The 25142-nt window shown below is 39.5% G+C and overlaps 1 protein-coding gene across 1 annotated transcript in view; it reads left to right on the plus strand.

Moving 5' to 3' along the window:
- Positions 1-1604: 1604 nt before the first annotated feature.
- The window catches only part of HCN1 (hyperpolarization activated cyclic nucleotide gated potassium channel 1), a 437731-nt gene continuing 414193 nt past the window's right edge, over positions 1605-25142 (plus strand). The window contains exon 1 of the mRNA XM_056542019.1: positions 1605-2097. Within this exon, the coding sequence (XP_056397994.1) occupies positions 1754-2097 (344 nt within the window). The 5' untranslated portion in view covers positions 1605-1753. The remainder of the gene's footprint in view (positions 2098-25142) is intronic.

Consider the following 25142-nt stretch of genomic DNA (forward strand, 5'->3'; position numbering starts at 1 on the left):
CCTCCGGCTGTTGCAAAGCTGCAAGTCCCAGCATGCCCGGAAGCTGCACTGAATCCATTTTGTGCCAAATCAATTCAAATTATGACTATGTCTGTCTAGGATGAAGGGTGCAAGCTTACTATTTCCATATACCAGTCATGTAATGTGAGCTTCCTTACCCGCTCCCCTTCAGAATTCAATTTAAATCTACTGCATCCCTACAACCTTTTTATTATGTATGCAAAATTATTATTATAGTATTTAACTACTGCATTCCTATTAATATATGCAACATTACTATTATAGTAGTTGAATCTACTGCATTTCTGCAATATTTTTTTTTTATTATAAATGAAGTGAGAATAGAGGACGGCACTCACCCAGGATAGTAGCTTCAAAAGTTCTTTATTTTATAAACTCGGTGGCGGTGTCAGACAGGTAAATGGACAGAAACACAGAGGGCCCTCGGCGTTCCTATCCATTGACCTGTCTGACACCGCCACAGTGTTCATAAAATAAAGAACTTTTGAAGCTACTATCCTGGGTGAGTGCCGTCCTCTATTCTCACTTCATTTATTGTTGGATATATCTGCTATTTCTGGATTGAGCACCATAGGAATAGTTTTTTGCTTCTAACATCCACCTGTAGCTACTTATTGGCTGTATGCACAGCAGTGCCGGATCCTGTATCTAAGGTCTGTTAATTTTTTTATTATGTATGCAACATTATTATTATTATTATTATTATTATTATTATTATGGCATTTTTAATCTACTGCATTCCTGCAACATTATCATCATTATTGTTATTATTATTATTATAGTTAAATCTACTGCTTTCCTAACATTTTTTATTATGTATGCAACATTATTATTATTATTATTATTATTATTATTGTATTTTAATCTACTGCATTCCTGCAACATTTCCATTAATATTATTGTTGTTATTATTGTTATTATTATTATTATTATTATTATTATAATAGTAGTTTAATCTACTACTTTCCTAAAAAAATGTATTATGTATGCAACATTATTATTATTATTATTATGATAATTATTATTATGGCATTTTAATCTACTGCTTTCCTGCAACATTATCATTATTATTGTTGTTGTTGTTATTATTATTATTATTATTATTATTATTATTGTAGCTTAATCTACTGCTTTCCTAACATTTTTTTTATTATGTATGCAACATTATTATTATTATTATTATTATTATTATTGTATTTTAATCTACTGCATCCCTGCAACATTTTTATTATTATTATTGTTATCGTTATTATTATTTTTGTATTTTTATCTACTGCATTTCTGCAACAGTTTTTTATTAAGTGTGCATCATTATTATTATTGTTGTTATTATTATTATTATTAATATAGTATTTTAATCTACTGCTTTCCTACAACATTTTGTATTATGTATGCATAAGTATTATTATGCACATTATCTCCTTTTGCAGCATTACAAATTTTTCTTTTTTTTTTTTTTCAAGGACTGATCTCAATGTCAACCAGGTACAAGTCTCTTGCCTTGCTGGAAAAGGACGGAGTGCTAGGCGGCTCTGAAGCAGCAGGTGGCGCTGGAGAGAGGCAGCCGCAGAGCTCTGCCGGGTCTTAGGCTCCCACATCATCTGCAGAGGAGAGAGGCTGAGCTCCTGAAGGGCATCAGATGAGAGCAGGAGAGGTGTAGACCAGGAGCTCGCTGAGCCCAGTCTTTTTCTTCTCCACATCTTCCCCCCAAAATTCTGCACCTTCCCCGAGCATGGAAAGCAAATTAAACTCGTCGTCTAACAGCAGAGATGAAGGCAATAACGTGTTCCAGGGGAAAGCAGAGAAAAGTCTGACTGCAAGCAGTTCCAGCGTGAAGGAGCATGGTAACTCTGTGTGCTTCAAAGCAGATGGCGAGGACCCCGTGGTTGGCTTTGAAGATGCAGAGGGGCCCAGCAGGCCCTATGGGTTTATGCAGAGACAGTTCAGCTCTCTGATGCAGCCAGGAGTCAATAAATTCTCCCTTCGCATGTTTGGCAGTCAAAAGGCAGTGGAGAAAGAACAAGAAAGGGTTAAAACTGCAGGCGTTTGGATCATACATCCCTATAGTGATTTCAGGTAATCTCATGCAAATCTACCTTGTCCATAATCCCTGCTGCTTCCTTAGGGGTGGCAGATGCCACAAGTAGTGCATGGTGACTTTGCAAGTGCATGAATGCTGGGTTGTGCATGTGTGTATTGTATGTGTTTATTGTATGTGTGCATTGTGTGTGTGCATTGTGTGTGTGTATTGTGTGTGTGTGTGTGTATATTGTATGTATGTGTGCATTGTGTGTGCATTGTATGTGTGCATTGTATGTGTTTATTGTATGTGTGCATTGTGTGTGTGTGTGTGTGTGTATATTGTATGTATGTGTGCATTGTGTGTGTGCATTGTGTGTGTGTGTATATTGTATGTATGTGTGCATTGTGTGTGTGCATTATGTGTGTGCATTGTGTGTGTGCATTGTGTGTGTGCATTGTATGTGTGTATTGTGTGTGTGTGTGTATATTGTATGTATGTGTGCATTGTGTGTGTGCATTGTGTGTGTGCATTGTGTGTGTGTATTGTGTATATTGTATGTATGTGTGCATTGTATGTGTGCATTGTATGTGTGTATTGTATGTGTGTATTGTATGTGTGTATTGTACATGTCTGTTTGTGTGTGTGTGTGTATGTGTGTGAATGTGTGTGGGCTCTTTCTGGTATAAGAGAAAGATATCAGGACTGCAGCAACTTTTATCTAACTTGTGGATAATGCAGCAGGTTCATGACACTTATGGAATGTCAGCTCAGATGTACACACATCTAATCGGGCTCCTGGGCTGTGTGGCTGCTGGCTTGTGGTTAGAATGTACAGAATGAGGTTTCTGATATTAGCAATCTTATATTTACATATATACAGGATGAGCATTCTCATATTTATAGATATCCAGGCTGAGCATTCTTATATTTACATATATACAGGATGAGCATTCTTATATGTACATATATACAGGATGAGCATTCTTATATTTATATATATACAGGCTGAGCATTCTTATATTTACACATATACAGGCTGAGCATTCTTATATTTACATATATACAGGATGAGCATTCTCATATTTATAGATATCCAGGCTGAGCAGTCTTATACTTACATATATACAGGATGAGCATTCTTATATGTACATATATACAGGATGAGCATTCTTATATTTATATATATACAGGCTGAGCATTCTTATATTTACACATATACAGGCTGAGCATTCTTATATTTACATATATACAGGATGAGCATTCTCATATTTATAGATATCCAGGCTGAGCATTCCTATACTTACATATATACAGGATGAGCGTTCTTATATTTACAATATCCAGGCTGAGCATTCTTATGTTTACATATATACAGGATGAGCATTCTTATATGTACATATATACAGGATGAGCATTCTTATACTTATATATATACAGGCTGAGCATTCTTATATTTACACATATATACAGGATGAGCATTCTCATATTTATAGATATCCAGGCTGAGCATTCTTATACTTACATATGTACAGGATGAGCATTTTTATATTTACAAATATCCAGGCTGAGCATTCTTATGTTTACATATATACAGGATGAGCATTCTTATGTTTACATATATACAGGATGAGCATTCTTATGTTTACATATATACAGGATGAGCATTCTTATATTTATATATATATACAGGCTGAGCATTCTTATATTTATATATATACAGGCTGAGCATTCTTATACTTACACATATACAGGATGAGCATTCTTATACTTACACATATACATGATGAGCATTCTTATATTTACATATATACAGGCTGAGCATTCTTATATTTACACATATATAGGCCAAGCATTCTTATATTTACACATATACAGGCCAAGCATTCTTATATTTACACATATACAGGCCGAGCATTCTTATATTTACAAGTATACAGGATGAGCATTCTTATATTTACACATATACAGGTTGGGAATTGTAATATTTAGAAATGCTAAGTGGGCATTCTAATATGTACACTATACAATCTGAGCATTCTATTGGATTGTACTAGGGGAGCGGGAGTATACTGTTCGAGCAACTCTAATGATTACAGGGTACAGTAAATTCATTCTCAGTATATTCCAATGTATTCCATTATATAATATATCACAGTATATTCTATTAATTGGAATAGTAAGTATGAACATTCTATACATTATACTACACAGAGTGAGCATTCTGATCATTAGAATGTAAAGTATATGCATTCTGGTCATTGGAATATACAGTATAGACATTCTGGTAACTGGAATATACAGTAGGGACATTCTGTTCTTTAGAACATACAGCATGGGCATTCTATAAATTAGGCTCTTACATATGAACATTCAGTTCCTTAAATTGATTATGAGCATTCTGTTCATTACAATATACAGTGTATCTTCTCTCCAGCAAAATGTCCAACATTAGCATTCTATCTCTTCAAATATCACATATGAGCATTCTCTTTCTTACCATGTACAATTTGAGCATTCTGTCCATTAGAATATACAGAGTGTATTATCTCTCCGGTAAAATATCCAATATTAGCATTCTGACCAACAGAACATTGCATGCGAGCATTCTGCTACTTAGAATGTTCTGTACAATTCGAGCGTTCTCTTTGTTACAGTATCACATAGGAGCACTCTATTCCTTACTATATACAGTATGAGCATTCTTTTGCTTTACAGTGTTTAGTGTGAGCATTTTATTTGTCACGATGTGTTGTATTAGAAGACTGTTCAGTAAAATATACAGTACAAGAATAAGCAGTAGATGTATTAGAATATATATATGAACATTCTATTCGCTGAAATGTGCAGAGAACTGTGTACGTGTAACGTAGGACTTGGTGCTACTAAAACACTGTCTTCTGACTTACATAGGGAGCCTGTATCTGCAGAGAGTGATTTATAGAGTGCTTGTAACAATGACCTTGAAACTAGTCCATGCTTGTAACAAGGGAATGTCGTACTGTATGCATTAATGTATATTGTGTTGTATTATAACAGAAGGTAATTGGATATTATAGACATATAAGACACCGCCATAGCTGGGGTGCCTGTCCTTCTGGTTGTCCAATGTTATTATAACAGAGTGGGACAATATGTGATCTCAATACATAATTGCTTATATAAATATACTGAATGTATATGCAACAGTACAGTTTGAATGAGAGCTGTACCATAGCTATATCTAGATAGATAGATATTGTGGCCTATGGTCTTCACTGTGTGGTATCATTGTAAACTATGGACATTGAAGTTCAGGGAGGAGTGTCTAAGTGTAACCAGTGTGCTCAGGATCCTTGGCAGTATGAGGACCAGCACTGGAGCTGTCCATGGTCCTGAAGCACTCTGAGACGCACACTGGATACTATTGTATTTCTTCCTACTGCCCAGTATAAAAAAAAATCGAATTTTGACTATGTATAAACTGTTTGTTCCATACTGTATATCAATCATTTTCCTTCTAGTAAAACATCTGCCCTATAAATAGGCGGCACAGTCCTACAGATGGCAAAGGTTATATTGTTAAAGGGGTGTTAGCAAGTTGTTGATAACTTAAAGGGGTATTCCAGGAAAAAAATGTTTTATATATATATATATATATATATATATATATATATATATATCAACTGGCTCCAGAAAGTTAAACAGATTTGTAAATTACTTCTATTAAAAAATCTTAATCCTTTCAGTACTTATGAGCTTCTGAAGTCAAGGTTGTTCTTTTCTGTCTAAATCCTCTCTGATGACACCTGTCTCAGGAACCGCCCAGTTTAGAAGAGGTTTGCTATGGGGATTTGTTTCTAAACTGGGCGTTTCCCGAGACAGGTGTCATCAGAGAGGACTTAGACAGAAAAGAACAACCTTAACTTCAGAAGCTCATAAGTACTGAAAGGATTAAGATTTTTTAATAGAAGTCATTTACAAATGTGTTTAACTTTCTGGAGCCAGTTGATATGTAAAAAAAAAAATTTTTCCTGGATAACCCCTTTAACTGGGAATTTGTTTGGATATCTAGATATAGTGGTAATCATGCATTGAGATAAGTCTCAAATATATGATACTGTAGTAGTTGTACCTGTGCCCTTATGTCAAACGACAGATAATGCGTTGTAAGTTTTGTCAGATGACAAACTCCTGTCTGCTACATCCCTCTATATACTGTAGCTGTTGAGTTTAGAGTTTCATATAAGAGTTGTTGTATGCCGTATCTTTATGTGTAACATCTTGTGGTGTATTACACTGCTATAAATTTATCATCTCAAAAGCGTATCATAAAATGAAGTGCAAATGATGCAGTATATATATGTATATATATATATATATACCAGCAATAAGTCCAGCAGCACTCACGGGATCAAGTAGAAACACAGCAGTGTTTATTAAACCATGTATAATGCAACGTTTCAGTGATATCCACCACCTTTTTCAAGCATGGTATACAAATGTGCAAAACAGACCTTTATATGGTATCATATTAAGTTAATTACAAAACTCCAATCAATATAATCAAATAAAATTCACACAGTAAAAAAGACATAAACAATACAAAATTCATAATATAGAAAGTGCAAGTGATGACAGTGTGTTAAGAAACAACAATGGTCACCGTATATACAATAGATCATCGTTGTTATTAAAAATACAAAGTGTAGTTAATAAATTTATTAACTACACTTTGTATTTTTAATAACAACGATGATCTATTGTATATACGGTGACCATTGTTGTTTCTTAACACACTGTCATCACTTGCACTTTCTATATTATGAATTTTGTATTGTTTATGTCTTTTTTACTGTGTGAATTTTATTTGATTATATTGATTGGAGTTTTGTAATTAACTTAATATGATACCATATAAAGGTCTGTTTTGCACATTTGTATACCATGCTTGAAAAAGGTGGTGGATATCACTGAAACGTTGCATTATACATGGTTTAATAAACACTGCTGTGTTTCTACTTGATCCCGTGAGTGCTGCTGGACTTATTGCTGGTATCTATGGATGTGGTCTGCGACTGGGACCACGTTTTTTGCCTATTGCACCCGGATTACTGTCTCAAGATCTTTAGTGGTTGTGCTGTCCTCCGCCATTTGGAGATATATATATATATATATATATATATATATATACAGTGGTCCCTAAACATACGATGGTAATCCGTTCCAAATGGACCATCGTTTGTTGAAACCATCGCATGTTGAGGGATCTGTGCAATGGAAAGTATAGGACAGTGGTCTTCAACCTGCGGACCTCCAGATGTTGCAAAACTACAACACCCAGCATGCCCGGACAGCCAACGGCTGTCCGGGCATGCTGGAAGTTGTAGTTTTGCAACATCTGGAGGTCCGCAGGTTGAAGACCACTGGTATTGGAGGTTATACTCAAGTGTCCCCGCCACTCCGGACCGTCACCGCTGCCCTGGATGTCACCTTCCATTGCTGTTGCCGCGTCCCCGGGGTGTCCCCGACTCTCCGGCAAGGCCTCTGCTTCCCCGGCATCCTCGCTTTCTGTCGCCTCCATCACGTCGCTACGCACGCCGCTCCTATTGGATGACGGGATGGCGTGCGCAGCGACGTGATGACGACGATGGAGAGCGCCGACGGTGCAGGGGATCCCGAAGAGGACGCGCCGGAGCCCCGAAGACAGGTAAGTGATCATCAGCGGACCACACGGGGCACCGTAAACGGCTAGCCGGTGGCAGCTGAAGCAGTCTGCGCTGCCGGATAGCCGTTTATGCGATGGCCCCAACATACAAAAGCATCGTATGTTGATGCATGCCATCGTATGTTGAAATGATCATATGTCAGGGCCATTGTAGGTCGGGGGGGGGGGGGTCACTGTATATATATATATATATATATATATATATATAAATATTTGATTGAATGTGTAAGTTGAGTAATATCCAGCAGGACTTGGAGGTCTTCGCTCAGTTACTATCTATAGTAATGATCAGCGTGTACATTGGGAACCATTATACCACATGTCAATGCCTTTGAACCACTTGTGATTTTCCTGCTGTATCTACAGTGCTTTGATGTTGTATAATGGTTCCCATGTGGAAATATGCTTCTGCAATGTAATACAAAACTGGACTTACAAAGAGATTCTCTTATGTTTCCAATATGGGCCTACAGGAATAACTTTCCTAGTTTTTGCTATGTATGTGTGTTACCTGTAATCTAAATTCCATAATAACCAAAATTATGTTCATTTTAATTTTTTTCTGTACATTAACATATATACCACTGCCTATAAAGGGGCAATGATATATATATATATATATATATATATATATATATATATATATATATATATATAAAATCATAGGTTTAGGTAGTGTAGGTTGGAATATTTTTTATTCTACTATATTCAAACCTGTAGTGGCATCTTTTTTTTTTTTTTTCTTAAGTGTTTGTATGTAATCGTATGGTGTATGTCAGCATACTGTATGCCACTTATTTTGACTGATCCTTCCTATGAAGTATTGCATACAGCTGACATCTGTTAAACAAATCCATTATTTTAAAAAAATTTAACTGGGAAATGATAATTTTCTTTTTGTTTAGACAGATCCAAACATTTACAGACTTCTGTATATGTATATTCATCTATGTAAATATTTCAGTCATTGACTTTAATATATAAAGGCATTCCTGAATATAAACATGCACATAAACAACAATTACTGTAACACAAAAAAAAAAAAATAGCTTATTGTTCACTAAAACAAATACCGACATGATAAGTAGGATATTTAGATTGGCTTTGGATACTGATAAGCCAAATGAATGTAACCGTATACCAAAATACAGTACTAAAAAAAAAAAATAGGGTGCCCATAAACATAATAAAAAACTCAGAACCCATCTATTTTAATAGCATCAGTTACTATCTTCATCATTTGGGTTGTTCCAGACAAGATGATGTTGGTGTGAAGGGAGGATCGGGCATGTTGACATTTTCATGCCCAATCCTTTTGCTCTCAAAACAGACAAGCCAGTGCCAGCGGTGTCTGGCAGGGGCTTATTGTCCTCCATTAAGAAAACATGCATGCTTGGCTGCACAGCTATTGTTAGACCCCCTTCAGTCCATCATGTCTGTGTCAGATGCTCCGTTTCAGGCAGCTCTATTTTCCCCATCAAACTGTTGGACCATTGCATAGCTCAATGAACCCTATTGTAAGTCCGTAGGAGCTATTGGTATCTATTGTATGATGGATCCACCATTGGTTGTATGTTTTTGTGGTAACTGTAAACTGTAAAGCAAATGTAAACATATTGTAGCCTTTAGACAAGTTTAGATATCATGGGGGAGATTTATCAAAACCTGTCCAGAGCATAAGTTGCCTAGTTGCCCATAGCAACCAATCAGATTGCTTCTTTCATTTTTGAAAAGGCCTCTGCAAAATGAAAGAGGCAATCTAATTGGTTGCTATGGGCAACAGGGCAACTTTACCTCTGGACAAGTTTTGATAAATCTCCCCCCATGTTCTAAATGTTATTATGTTTCTCCGCTTATTGTTTATTTTTTTTAATTTTTTTTATGTACCACAATATGAGACCAGTGCTCAACTTTCCAATATGGAGCTGGTGCAATTTTAAAGGGGACCTCTGGTGCAAGCCTGAGCTACCTATAGTAACCATTCATGATGGAGTCCTTTTACCTCCCAATGGAATAATCTGCAAGAACACAAAAACACTACTTTAGTCAGAGGAGATGGTATTATTGAACAGCAGAATTCATACATTGCACTATCCTTTCATTTCTGATATAAAAAATGAGTGGTCTGTGCTCTATTGATTTGTAGGGTTTGTATATTCATTGACCATGCTATAGAGCAGGACATATTGACATATATATACATATATATATATATATATATATATATATATATATATATCTAGCAAGTGGAGGAGCACACACTGAGTAGGCGGGTGCAAGCTGTGGTTAGGCTCTGGTTAGGCACTGGTTAGTGGTTAGGCCCTGGTCACAAGCCCCTCTTCATATAGCAAATGGAAACACAGCATCACTCCTGGAGTAGTGATCAATAGTGGCTTTATTAAATCACCAAATGTTACAATATATATGTTTATGGGGAAATATTAACACAAATTCTTATTCATTCTGGGCGCAGGAGTTTAGTGGGTGGTCCTAAACAATAATTGACAGTTGTGTGTGTGTACATTTATATGTCTAAGTATATATATATATATATATATATATATATATATACAGTGGTCCCTCAACATTCGATGGTAATTCGTTCCAAACGAGCCATCGTTTGTCGAATCCATCGTATGTTGAGGGATTCGTTCAATGTAAAGTATAGGAAGCTGTACTCACCTGTGCCCGCCGCTCGCGATGGTGACCCCGGGCCTCCGCTGGGCTCTCCTGGTCTTCTCCGGTTCTCCGCTGTCTTCTCCGGTCCTCTGCTGTCTTCCACAAGGCCTTACTGGGCCTGCGTAGCGACGCCATTACGCCGCTGCGTATGCCATTCCTATTGGATGACGTGCGCAGCAGCGTATTGACGTCATTGGAGAGGGCCGAGAAGACACCGGAAGACCAGCGCTGGACCCGGAGGGCACCCCGGAGCATCGTGGAGGGGTAAGTAATACTTACCGCACCACACGGGGAACATTAAGCTGCTATCCGGCAGCAGCTTAAGCATTTTGCGCTGCCGGATAGCACTTAATGGGATAGCCTCGACATAAAAAAGCATCGTATTTGATCATATGTCGGGGCCATCGTAGGTCGGGGGTCACTGTATATATATATATTGCATTGGTTATCAGTCACTGATTAGGACCACCTACTGGACCCCAAAACCAAGATCTGTTGATCTTTTTCCCACAAAACTGTATCTTAATCTGCTAAATTTCTTCTGCTGTATAACAGGATGTTGGCAGATCCGACCGCGTGTTCAACATGACAGGTTCCCTATAAGCACTTTCTTGTAGTATTGTAGAATATATATACTTTAAGCCAATTTAGCTGTAGCTAATCGCAGTTAATATTGACTACCTGACTATCTTCTTGGACTATTGACTACGTGATCACTTTGATGGATTCTGCATATGCTCCATGTGTAGTTAAGGAGATACAGTTAATGTAAACTTTAGTAATGAGGGGAAGGAGGGAGCGAAGGGGAGAGGCGGATAGAGGAGGAGCAATGGAACGAAAGAGGATGGAGAGAGGAGGAGAGAGATAGGGGCCTGGTAATCCATAACCTCTGTGTATATCTTTATATTATATTCAGTAAATACAATGCCATAAGACAGCATTTATTGTTAGTAACGAGGGATCAGAGGTTTTTGTCCTTTTCTGGAGAAGCAGCAGTGATAATACTAAGAACTGTATAGTCTGGAACGCGTCACCCTTATGGGACTGTCATTATTTAGGACTTTTGCTGGCTTGTATGTAATTTCTATGCTTTCTGAATTTTAAAGATATGTTGTTCAACCTTTTTGCTTTATAGTTGCTCCATGCTTGACTCCAGCATATGGAAGGGCTCTTCTCATCATTACAATAGTTGGGGTTTCAGATGTTTATACCCTGTGGTGCTCATTCAACTATCTACACTTACGTCTCATTATACAATGTAAAACTTTGGAGGGGAATTCATCAAGTGCTGTATAGGTTGGTCTTCCTAATAAAAGTTTTTTCTTAACTAAGTTGCACACTTTAAATAAATGCGGAACATCTTTCACTGTCCATTCTGCCATATGTTTCTGCTATAATTTATGACAGTATTCTAGTTTAATTATAACAAATCTGCAAGGCATGGAGATCCATACCTCTCCCCATACGAACCATCAGATGGCCTAGTCATTCTCCAGACCGTAATCTAATGTTTTCCTCATAAAATAATAATATATAAAATGTTATCATGGGCTTTGTAAGTGTGATCATAACTATAAGGCCTGTATCTGTATCTAAAGAACTCTTGTAAATTAGTCTTTCCAATATCATATACTGTTCAACATGGTCAGTATCCCAAGCATTAAGGTGGGATCCACATGGGTATTGTGGACATGCCTAGTGGATTGTTGGACAGTTTTGGTAGGAATTTTTTCTCACTCTATTTTTTGACCATCTCCAGACAGATGTGCCCTAGCCTAGGTCAGTAACCAAGTAACCAAGTGCCTTTGTACCTGCCCTATGTCCTCTCCTCTGTACCCATCCTATGTGGAAACCCAGTGGCTATGTCTCCGAGTACCAGATATAGGTTTAAGTCATATCATGGGATTTTACTTTCAATCGTGTGTTTACTTTTCACATTTGCATGTTTTTATTTTTCAATTTTTTTCACGGAGCATGTTTAAAGAGTAGCTCCCACCCTCTCATTATTGTTTTATTCTTTCCCTACCTATAGGAAATCTATCCATAACCCCCTCCCTGCCTTTAAAATATTTTTTGGGACTTACCTAGTCTTCATCTTTACTCTTCTTTCTTGCTGTGCGGTCTTGTCCTGGAAGATGGCTTCCCCAGCAGGCGCGACGTCACTGACACCTGCTGGATGCCGACTTCCGCCCCCACTTCATCTATGCTGCGTTCCTGTCGGGAGCACGCATAGATGATCAGCGAATCGCAGGGCAGGCTGCTCCGGGGTCTGCTCCTCCCTGTTTAGCAGTACATGTGCTATCCAAGGAGGAGGAGTATAGGAGTAGCCTGCATAGAAATAGACACCTGCCGAGAACCGATGTAGAGAAGAAAACTGTGTCTTGAAGCACTTTTATCAGCTGTTCGGGACACAGAATCAGCTTGTAAACTTGCAGTGGAGCTTCAGCGCGGCACTGATAACTAGTGTGCGCACGCTGTCTCCACTGCAGTTTACATGCTGGGGGCGGGGATGGATGGGCTGCGAGCAAATCTAATCAGCCAATGCGCGCAGCCCCAGCATTTAATGCGCTCACTCCCGCCTGTTTGATTGACAGGCAGGGAGCGAGTGCAGCCTAAATAAATTAGGATCGGGAGACCCCAAGTGGCCGATTTTCAAACGTTAATTTCACCCTAATAATAAAAAAAAAAACATAAGTACTACAACATATCAAAAAAAAAAGTTGGTGACAGTGCCCATTTAATGAATAAAATATAATAAAACAAAAAACAACAAAAGGAGCTATTAAAAAAAAATTACAGAACATCAGCTTTGGCACCGGAAAAGCATTTCTTAATTTAAGATGTCATGAGCTTCAGCATGGTGAGGAGGATTAGCACGATTGCCTTGACAAATGCTGATATCTGAGGTCAAGGTGAAGAAGACGGAGCCACATTAGATTCTCCTGCAATAACCGCTCTCATATATGACATCACAAATCAAAGGTAGTGACTGTCAGCACCTCAAGGACAGTTCAGCAGTTATGTTAAAAATAAGAGGGAAGTGTGCTATCAAGAATGACAAGTACTATAAAACACATATTGTTTCCTTTTTAATGAACAGAGTAAAAATATAACTAAATAAGCAAATAAAGAAAATAAATAAAATAACTAAACAAAAAACTCAGCCCAAGAATTGCTATGAAAAGTGATTAAAAAAGATGTTTGTACTCCATTATATAAAACTACAGCATGCCCTACACAAAATATAGCACCACAAAAACAATAACATTTTTATTTAGCAAAAGTAACAAAGATGTTTAGAAAATAAGTATAGATTGGACAATAAAAGCTGATAAACAAGTAATTTGTACCCAAACTGGTGGCTTTGAAAATTACAATTTGTACAAAAAAAATGAGCTATCGTATTACTGTACTGATGCAAAATTACAAATAAAAAGTTACAGCTTTTGAAATGCTAAAAATAAAGATTTCTGTCCTTAAAGCCCCAGAGAGTTGCATCCTTAAAGAAGTTGTCTGACTATGAAATCTATTTTCAACTGCCCAATAAGCTAATATACTGGCAAATGAAGTTAGTTTAATAGTTTTGTGGTCGTTCATCTTTTTTTTCTACCTTTGAAGCAAACTGCCTGCTGTGTTGTCTTTATTAGCCCACTTTCTTGTCTATAGTACATGCTGTAACAGACTTTCTGTTTATGCTGTACACTAGAGATGAGCGAATTTACAGTAAATTCGATTTGTCACAAACTTCTCGGCTCGGCAGTTGATGGCTTATCCTGCATAAATGAGTTCAGCTTTCAGGTGCTCCGATGGGCTGGAAAAGGTGGATACAGTCCTAGGAGACTCTTTCCTCGGACTGTATCCACCTTTTCCAGCCCACCGGAGCACCTGAAAGCTGAACTAAGTTATGCAGGATAAGTAATCAACTGCCGAGCTGAGAAGTTCGTGACAAATCGAATTTACTGTAAATTCGCTCAACTCTACTGTACACTCTAGCCCTACCTTCCACCTTGCCAACTCTACCTTCCTCCCTTTTTACCTTCTTGATTAATTTAAAACCCTTCCCACTGGCTGAATTTCTGGCTAGAGTGTACAGCAGAAACAGAAAGTCCTTTACAGGATGTACAACATAAAGGAATTCTGGCTAATAGAGACAATAAAGTAAACAGTTTGGATTAAAAGCAGAAGGAAATCATGAAAGACCACAGAAAGGTTGCAAAGTAACTTTATTTACTGATATATGTTGGACAGTTACAAATAGGTTTTATTGTCTGATAACCCTTTTTAAAGGGTTTAAAAATCTTATTATGTTTCAAATGGGCCGTTGAGCCCCCTCATGCTACTGGGCCAAAGTGAGACTGCAACCTCTGCACCCCCTGTAGATATGACCACTATAAAGGGGGGGGATCTCAAACTACCTCAGAATCCCTATAGACATTGTAACTATACTGTAGTCACAGATCACAGCTCTGCTTTAATGAAGCTGAGGTAAAAAGCAGCTACACAGGAAGAACTGAGGGAAATAAATAACAGGTGAACCGGTCCGTACTCATTTTTAAAGTTTTACTGTCATTGGAATTAACTTATCACATGTTGCACATACATATCAAAAGTTTAAATCAATCGGGGAAGCACATTTCACTCCCCAGCTTTGCATGTAGCTCAACTTATTACAGGAGACTCTATTTTAGCCTAAGGAGCTCTTCTCCTGCATTCAACGTCAAGCTGGGGTGTGAAGTGCCATGCCACATGCTTTACCCCTTTATATTTAACAATCAGAGGGGGGGGGGGTCTCAGCACTGGGACCGCGAATAACCTGAAGGGGTACTTTGGCGTTTAACTTTAATTCAAAATTATGTCCAGACTACCGGCATTAAAATAAAATAAAAAAAATTGCCTCTACTGCAATCCTCTTCCTGGTGTCTGGGGTTGACGCATCAGACTGCAGCTTAGCGAAATGCTGGACGCACCAGTGTTTTTCCTTGGTCATCGATCGGCAGAGTGTCAGTGTGATGTATTGAGCCCAGGCACCGGTCTTCTTCCTGGTACCGGACCCCAATACATCAGCACTGGCTGAGGCAGGGCACCGGTGCAGCCAGCGATAAGCTGAGCTGCAGTCTGACACATCGACCCCCAGCACTGGGAAGAGGATCACAGCATAGTTTGGGTGGGTCCCCAGCGACGGGACCCCCGCAATCAGACATCTTATCCCCTATCCTTTGGATAGGGGATATGTCTTAGGGCCGAAGTACCCCTTTAATTCTCAGTTTCTAATTTGCTTTGAAAATCGAATAACATGCACCTGTTTTTTTGGCACCAAATTCTGGCACACACACTTTTATAAAGTCCCGCAATGTGTCAAACTATCAGGAGGACAGGAGAGAAATTTGCGCTGCTGATTTATTCCGCTCCCAGAGGATTGTCTAGACTGGATACAATTGTTGCAAATCATGATTAACAAGTCTGTGCAGGTATTAAGCCTCCGGAAGCCGTTTTCGTAAATAAAACATTTGAAAGTGAAAAAAAAAAAAATTCCGGCATATTCCTCAATGAGATGTTGTAAATTGTTGACAAACTCAGCTATTCGACATTAGTACAGCCAAGCGGTGACATCCATCCAAATAACATGTTTACGGCACTGAAGCTTTTACCTGGTGGTATTAATATTTGTACCTGATCTTCTAATAATAGAATAGTAGAAGTAACAAACATGAATCGTAGTAATCCAGATTAATAGCGGAGGAACATTTTAATTACTAAAGCAGCGGATATCATTTCAGGCATCAGTTCAATGAGAGAAGCTTCAGATTTATTATTATTGCATTAATGTTTAATAATTGTTGAGGGTTTTACGCTGCAGGTTATCTACGGTATCTACACGGTAAAAACTCTACTGTAGTTTATTGTTCTCTTTTATGACTTCATTAGCAGAAAGTTACATCGGTTCACTGGGAATGTTTTTCTTATGATAAGCCAGAAAATAATTTTTTTTCCCTTTAAATTGAATAATCATAGAAAAAAAAAAAGTCTAACACCTTAAGAATGCAGGGTGTACATATATGCCCCCTTTGTACATTACAAGGCTGTGAAGCGAGCTCAAGAGCTGTGCTCGCTTCAAATATGATAAGTAATGGCTGCTATCAATGCCTGCATTAAAGGGTTACTTCCGTGGAAAACTTTTTTTTTTTTTTTTTTTTAAATCAACTGGAGCCAGAAAGTTAAACAGATTTCTAAATCACTTCTATTGAAAAATCTTAATCCTTCCAGTACTTTTTAGGGGCTGTATACTAAAGAAAAATACAAAAAAGAAAAGCATTTCCTCTGATGTCATGACCACAGTGCTCTCTGCTGACCTCTGCTGTACATTTAAGGAACTGTCCAGAGCAGCATATGTTTGCTTTGGGGATTTTCTCCTGCTCTGGACAGTTCCTAAAATGGACCGCAGAGGTCAGCAGAGAGCACTGTGGTCATGACATCAGAGGAAATGCATTTCTTTTTTGGATTTCTCTTTAGTATACAGCCCCTAAAAAGTACTGGAAGGATTAAGATATTTTAATAGAAGGGATTTACAAATCTGTTTAACTTTCTGGCACCAGTTGATATAAAAAAATAAATAAAAAAAAAAGGTTTCCACGAGAGTACCCCTTTAAACCTTCAGATCCTGTTGTGATCAAAATCAATCATGGCATCTAAAAGTTGAAATTACATGTGCTGGTGGGTTCAGGTGGGATAATCGGGACCTCTACGGGGTGATCTTGGTGTCCCGATCAGCTGAGATGACAGTGGGAGGTCCCTTACCTGCCTCTGTGCCGGTAAGGCTAATCCAGTCTGTTTTGGCAGAAGAAAAAATGTAAATGAAAAAATGAAAAATCGTTGCGTCCTTTAGGGATTAATGGCTTCTCAAAGATTTTGGGATAAACAGCCATTAGGCCACATTTCCCAATTTGGCTTCCACAGGGGTTGCCACCTTACTTTTCTTCACTTCTGAATGGCAGTATAGTTTATATGTTCTGAGGAATGCTTCAGTGAATGAGCAGGAAAATTCGCTATTCAAAAGTCTAGAGCTGTGTGACTACCCCTGAGGGAAAGCTGGTGTGGAATAAAGGGGTGGTCTTATTGAGAAAATGTCTCCTTCCTACTAGGACAAAAAACAAAAGGATGCGCTCTGTGGTGTATTATCATCAGGTGAGAGGCACAACCTCACATTGTGAACTGTGCTTACCAGGTGTAGTTGTACTCGGTCCAAGTACAACAATGGATAAACGTGGTGAAAGCTGATGAAACCAGAGGTCTCTGCAGCCACTCCAAGCTTACATAATCCACAATAGATAAAATACTCCTCCAAATGACAGCAAGGTAAAATAAAGTGCTGAGACCAAGATAAAATTCAGGGTGTTTAATTACCCACAATGCAACGCGTTTTGCGGGAGTTCTGCTTCTTCAGGCCTAGTAGGGCCTATAGATTTCATGGAGGGTCCCTCACTTAGGACTCTGCTCGCCAAGAGTAAAGATGAGTGAATCCACACTTGGCTAAAAGATTGGGACCGGATAAGCATTTTATTTTGGATTTGGATACTGCATGGGATTCTGAAGTATCATGATACCAGACAAGGTGTATACATGAGCAGGGAAGTTGCCACTTAGTGTATGGAAGCAAGCATGAAATGAATCAGAAACAAGTAACAAAAAAATAGTATTCTGACAAATGCAAACTTTGTTTCTAGATTTGGACCGAATCTGATTTGTGCCAAATCTATTAGCTCTTCTCTATGCAAGAGGTTTCCGTACTATGGGGAACTATGTCGCTAGGTGCAGCTTTTCAGTATAAACTGATTGACACAGGCTCTTGAAGCCAGGATTGCCTTATCGCTGGTCCCTAATAAATATGAACAAAATTGTCTTCATTGGACATCCTCTTTATGCAAAGAATACTAGCCTATAACACTATGCCTGGCTGTACATAATATATAGTGTATGTGCTTTACTGGTTTGTATTGGGTTTAAAGCGCACGTGTCAGCAGGTTTTTATGTTATAAGGAAAGGGCATGGCTGTATCGGACTTTGGACCCTGACTCCATACATATCTTGACCCCTTTAGCGCCGAGATATCAGAGTTATAATGCAAATTAGGCTTTGTAGCCCACGGGGTGTTTCCCTTGGCAGTTAGAGCCCAGCACAATTTGACCCTTTCATCCATTAGTCACTTCCCTACCGCAATCCCCCACCTCTCCCCTGGAAGCAATATTTGTAGTTTTTGTCCTTCTTATAATCACAAAGGTTTTTATTGACTTTCTTAAAATTTTCCCAATCCTTTTAGAGTCAAGTTTTGGCATTATATGCAAACATATACAGTACTTTAATTGTTTGTCTTAATTGAAAATGAATTGGGCTTTGCTTTTCTTAAGTTTGGTCTATCATAGGCTGTAACTTGACCTTGTGTCTTCTGGGAAGAGCTGCATGTTCGACTTTTTCTAAAAATTTTTGGTGTTTACAAATCTATACTTGTTCTAAATTTGTCTTCCCTCGTTGGGTGTTCAGTTCTTACTCAAAGTTTCTATTTGACTACCCCCCTGTGTCATATCACTGGCCATGCCCCCTCCATTCATGTCTGATGAATCGTCATGCCCCTCCCATAGACATGAATTGATGGTCCGAGGCATGACATCACTAGAGGTGTGGCCGTGACAACCCCGTCTCGGTGGCAGCAACCGGCACAGAATGCCGGGGGCTGCACCGAGATCATGGGGGTCCCCAGCAGCAGGACCCCTGTGATCATACATCTCATCCCTTATCTTTTGAATAGGGGATAAGATGTATAAACCCAGAATGCCCCTTTAAGATACAGCTTTCAGTTGGTCAGTTTTATCAGTTTTGGTCTATATTTAATGTGCAAGTATAGATCTAAGCAATTTAATTATTACATTGCTTGCACCAATTTTATTTCAACACTAAATTACATATCATGATATGCTTTTGTTGGGATTTAGTAATGAGGGGTGATAGTAATTATTAGATACTTATACATCCTAGTACCAATAGTACGACTATGCCTCTCTTCATGCCACACATGCCAACATGCAGATAGTTTGGTTATAACAAAGGGATAATTCCAAGATGATGGGTGGGGATCCCAGTGGTTGGATCACAAGAATTGAGGACAGTTGTCCCCCCAAAACATATGGAGAAATAGTGTGCAGCCAGCACTACATTCATTTACTCTGGGGCTTGCAGACATTTCTGAGTGCTAAGTTCCTGTTGATAGGGGATAACTTTGCATCTTGGGATAACCCGTTTAATCATGTATCTAAGTTAGGAAACACCTAAGGCTATTTAAGGTACACAGCTGATCTGCTCAATATTCCATTTAAAAAGTTCATCTATTTTTCAAGAAAAGATAGAATTGAATTATTCATCCGAATCCCAAATAAATGTGTGTCAATAGAACAGATAGTTATGCTGACAATGGGCCGTGTTGCCCACAAATTAATGTTATTTGTTCTGGTTTATACAATTTGGCGCTCGTTCATTTTAATCTAGTTTCAATAAATCTTACATTTTATTATTTCCCTTGATTCACTTACAATGAAATAATTTGATCTTCTTGGGAAAGCAAAGAATATATTAGTCCAGCTCAGTAAATTTAATCCCACAACTGTACACAGCTGGGGGTTAACCAAGGTTTAGCTCTTCAGATAAATGCTCGGTGGCCTATGGATTATCCCCCATATTGGCCGCACCTGCCATCATTTCCCATGCCTCTGCACTGGCCAGTACCGGTTCCTACAGTCTGCCCTCCTTCAGTTATCTAATAAGACATAGAGAAGAAGGCTGAGGAGGAGAAATGCTTCTTCTCATTGCCAATGATTCTCTCAGGTCAAATGGTGTCTACTTTCTTACTTTCTGACATGTCCAGCTTTCCTTGCAGGGGTCCCTGGTGAGGAATGAAAGGTCCCTTTAGACTCTGAGCTTCAATTTGGTCATTGTCAGGACAACTTCAGTTTAAAGGTCTACTTTCCAAGGTCGCATAGTGCGGTTGAAAAAGAAAACCTTCATAAAGTTCAACCAAGGGGAGGAGATGGATGAAGGGAAGGGTTATGGCGTGGATGTAATTTGTATATTTATTTGTGTTTTTAGCATTGTTGTCTCTGCAAACATATTTTTAACTATTTTAACTATTGTCATATCATGCCTTGTAAAGCCCAAATTCAGGTTTAAATGCAACAAAATGACCCCCCCCCCCCCCCCCACACACACACACACACAAACACACTAAACTGTTCTTCTGTAAATCTACGAAAGATATGCTGCCATTGTACCTTTTTGTATCATAAAGAACAGGAAATGGAGCATGTGGGGAGATGTGTGGCAACAAATGTGTCATGCGGATATCCTGGGTTTCTGTTATAATTGTATTTTTGGCCCCAGAGTCCACCAGAGGAACTGACTCCAATGGTCTACCCAAGATCTATTAATAATATGCACATGCACACTTCTTATTTTCTCATAATCCTTGTTTGCTTTGTACACACAGGATATATTAGCAATAAGATCTAGTAGGTTAGATGTTAATCATTCATAAGAAATAAAACTTTGTGCCAAGAAATCAACTCCAAAGTCAGCTTCAAATTTGAAAGCTAGATCAATAGATAGATATTAGATAGATATATAGATAGATATGAGATAGATAGATAGATAGATAGAAATGAGATAGATATGAGATAGATAGATAGATATAGATAGATTTATAGATAGATATGAGATAGATAGATAGAAATGAGATAGATATGAGATAGATAGATATAGATAGATAGATAGATAGATAGATATGAGATAGATAGATAGAAATGAGATAGATAGAAATGAGATAGATAGATAGAAATGAGATAGATAGATAATAAATAGATATACATAAAGTAGTAATTATAGAGAGGTTTATTATTTAGGCTTATTTTTCCACTGCGCCTTTGTATATAAGTAAATCTGACTTTATAACTTCCTTAATGTCATTTTCTCACAAATAATCATTGGAGAAGCAAAGAGGAGATACACAGCCCAATGTAACCACATGCAAAAAGCAACACGAATCTCCTTACTGGCTGATCTTATGTATCTTCTTGTTTTCTTGCCATTCGATCCCTCAAGAATACAGTAGGTTCACTGAGACAAGCGGAGTGGATCATATCACCCTTACAGTGATTTACACCGTCAACAAAGGAGTCATATAGCACTGACATGGGCAATAGTAAAGTATATTTACTGTTAGAATACATCAATGATGGACATTACTATAGAATAGAAAAATGTAAAAAGATGTATGCTACCAAAGTTGTACAAATACAAAAGGGAACTTACTGCATAACAATCATTAAAACCACCTTCATGGTGCTAAAACAGCACTCAACTGATGCATGGAATCCACAACACCCCTGAAGGTGTATATGGCACCAATACTTTAGAAGTAGATCCTGACTTGACACAGGGTTATAAAACTGGTGGTCTTGTGTAGTGTTTCCAGAATGAAGTTGTTAGTACGTAGAACTATTGGTGCTAGGAAGGACGAGCACTGAACCGGCAACAGGGTTATGCGCGCCCATGGCTTATTGATGCACATGGGAAGTGAAGGCTAGCCTATCTGAGCTTATTCCACAGAAGAGCTACTGTAATGTAGATTTCTGAAAAAGTTACTTTGGCTATGTTAGAAAGGTATCATAACACACATTGTATCATACCTTGCTGTGTATAGGGTAGTGTTGCGGCAAACTGGTCAGATCGTTCATGCTGATCCCTGTCTACTGCTGAAAGTGACGGCATTTGGCATGTGAGCATCAGAACTGGACCAAGGTGCAATGGAAGAAGGTGGCCTGGTCTTTGCCTTAATGTGGATGATACTGTGACACGTACCACCTACTTAAAGGGGGTACTCCGCCCCTAGACATCTTAACCCCTATGGAAAGGATAGGGGATAAGATGTCTGATTGCAGGGGTCCCACCAGTAGGTACCCCCCGCTATCTCAGCTGCGGCACCCCAGACATCCGGTGGACAAAGCGAACTTTGCTCAGTTCCGAATGACTGGCAATGCGGGGTGGAGGCTGCTGACGTCACAGTCATGCCTCCTCAATGTAAGTCTATGGGAAGCTGCGTGGCAGCTGCCACGCCCCCTGCCATAGACTTGCATTGAGGGGGCATGGCCATGACATCACGAGCCTTTGGGGCTGCACCTGATGCTCTAAACAAGCGGCGGGTGCAGCAGGAAGATCAGGGGTGTCCCGCCACTGGGGGCCCCTGTGATCTCCTTTGGATAGGGGATAAGATGTCTAGGGCGAAGTACCCCTTTAAACATTATTGAGATTATTTAAATATTATTCTTAATGGCTATGCTTTTCCCTCTTGGCAGTGGCCTCTTTTAGCACAATAATGCCCGGTCATGCTGCAAAAAGTGTTGAGGAATGTTTGAGGAACATGACAGAGTTGTTGGAAAAAGAAGCTGATTTGGCTTCCAAATTCCTCAAATCTCAAGATTAGGCATCTATGAGGTTTGTCCATCAGACCTGATCCATGAAGGCTGCACTTCACAATTTACAATAATAGGGCATTGTACTGGTATGTACTAATTTTTTGCACTATAGGTGAGGAACTTGGGGCAGGGTTGGTCATAACATCACATTTTTAACAAAAAATTAGCTGATTTATGTAATTCATGGCATTTAGGTAGGTGAATGACTATAAATGCACTATGTGCTGTCGACTGCCATTTGCTTTTTCCATTCATGAAGTCATCAATGCAAAACATTATTGTCTCACACAGATTCCTCTCACGCATTCCCTGCCAGCAGTTATCTCTTGGTAACGCGGACAAAAACATACCGACTGCTCATCCTTAGCTACTTAATGGCGTGTCCTCTAAGACGGACTGAAATATGCTAAATGAATGAATAATTGCTCCTTCTACTTTAGTATGATAATCTCTTGTATCGCTACTTTCCAGATCTGAACATAGGGTTTATCAGGAACTATAATAGGATTCCAGGCTCTGGATTTTCCTAATGTATAGACAAGGATTAGTCTTTATGGAACCATGTGTAGAAGATTTTTTAAATATGTTAAATTCACTGAACTTGAGTGCTGCTAGACATTTATGACCTTTATATCTGTCCATGATATTTATCGATCTCATTCTTAGTATTTTCCATAGATAATGCTAATATAAGTGCCATCGTATTCTTCCTGGGATGTGAAAATGCAGCCAAAGAGCAAAGACGTTATGTAAGACAATAAAGTAAAGTACCGTATTTATCGGGGTATACCACGCACCGGCCTATAACACGCACCCTCATTTTACCAAGGATATTTGGGTAAAAAAAGTTTTTTACCCAAATATCCATGATAAAATGAGGGTGCGTGTGTGCGTGTATACCCCGATATACCCCCAGGAAAGGCAGGGGGAGAGAGGCCGTCGCTGCCCGCTTCTCTCCCCCTGCCTTTCCTGGGGTCTAGAGCGCTGCTGTCGGCCCTTTTCACCCCCTGGTTATCGGCGCCGCTGCCCGTTCTGTCCCCCTGACTATCGGTGCCGGCGCCGATAGCCAGGGGGAGAGAAGCGGCGCCGACAGCCAGGGGGAGAGAAGGGGCAGCGGCACCCATTGCCGGCGCCGCTGCCCCGTTGCCTCCCCCCATCCCCGGTGGCATAATTACCTGAGTCGGGTCCGCGCTGCTCCAGGCCTCCGTCGTGCGTCCCCGGCGTCATTGCTATGCGCTGAACGGCGTGGCGCATGACGTCAGAGCGCCGCGCCATTCAGCGCATAGCAATGACGCCGGGGACGCACGACGGAGGCCTGGAGCAGCGCGGACCCGACTCAGGTAATTATGCCACCGGGGATGGGGGGAGGCAACGAGGCAGCGGCGCCGGCAATGGGTGCCGCTGCCCCTTCTCTCCCCTTGGCTGTCGGCGCCGCTTCTCTCCCCCTGGCTATCGGCGCCGGCACCGATAGTCAGGGGGACAGAACGGGCAGCGGCGCCGATAACCAGGGGGTGAAAAGGGCCGACAGCAGCGCTCTAGACACCAGGAAAGGCAGGGGGAGAGAAGCGGGCAGCGACGGCCTCTCTCCCCCTGCCTTTCCTGGGGGTGTATCGGCGTATAACACGCACACAGACTTTAGGCTAAAAATTTTAGCCTAAAAAGTGCGTGTTATACGCCGATAAATACGGTAGTTGTTTGGTTTACAAATATAATTTTGTAAAGGAAATTCTATGTATCACACAAGGTGGAGAGGAGCTGTAAAGATCATTTATTTCCCTGCAGGGAAATTATCCACAATTCCTACACTTAGAGGCGTAACTTGTAGTTTTTGGGCCCCATTGCCAACTCTACGAAAGGGCCCCATGTGCCAATTATAATACTGGTCCCTTATGGGGCAGATGTGCTTAGGGGCTCCTTAGACACTTGGGCCCTGGTGCAGCTGCTACCTCTGCACCCCATATAGCTATGCTTCCTTAACTTAACTTAACATATACACTTAACTTCCTGGTCTCTTTTGACAAGGACATATGAGTACAGGAGCCAGTCATTTCCTATAGTGGCTCACATATGAGGGCAGTAATTGGCCTCATTGGTTAACGTTGAGCTGTGGCCACAAATAAGAGAAGAAGATGAATTGACCTGGTCATCTATAGTCAAGTATAAAGGTGCCCAAACACCATTTGGTAGAAAATCTAAAGTGTAT

This window comes from Hyla sarda, chromosome 1 (assembly GCF_029499605.1).
Source record: "Hyla sarda isolate aHylSar1 chromosome 1, aHylSar1.hap1, whole genome shotgun sequence".
NCBI lineage: Eukaryota > Metazoa > Chordata > Amphibia > Anura > Hylidae > Hyla > Hyla sarda.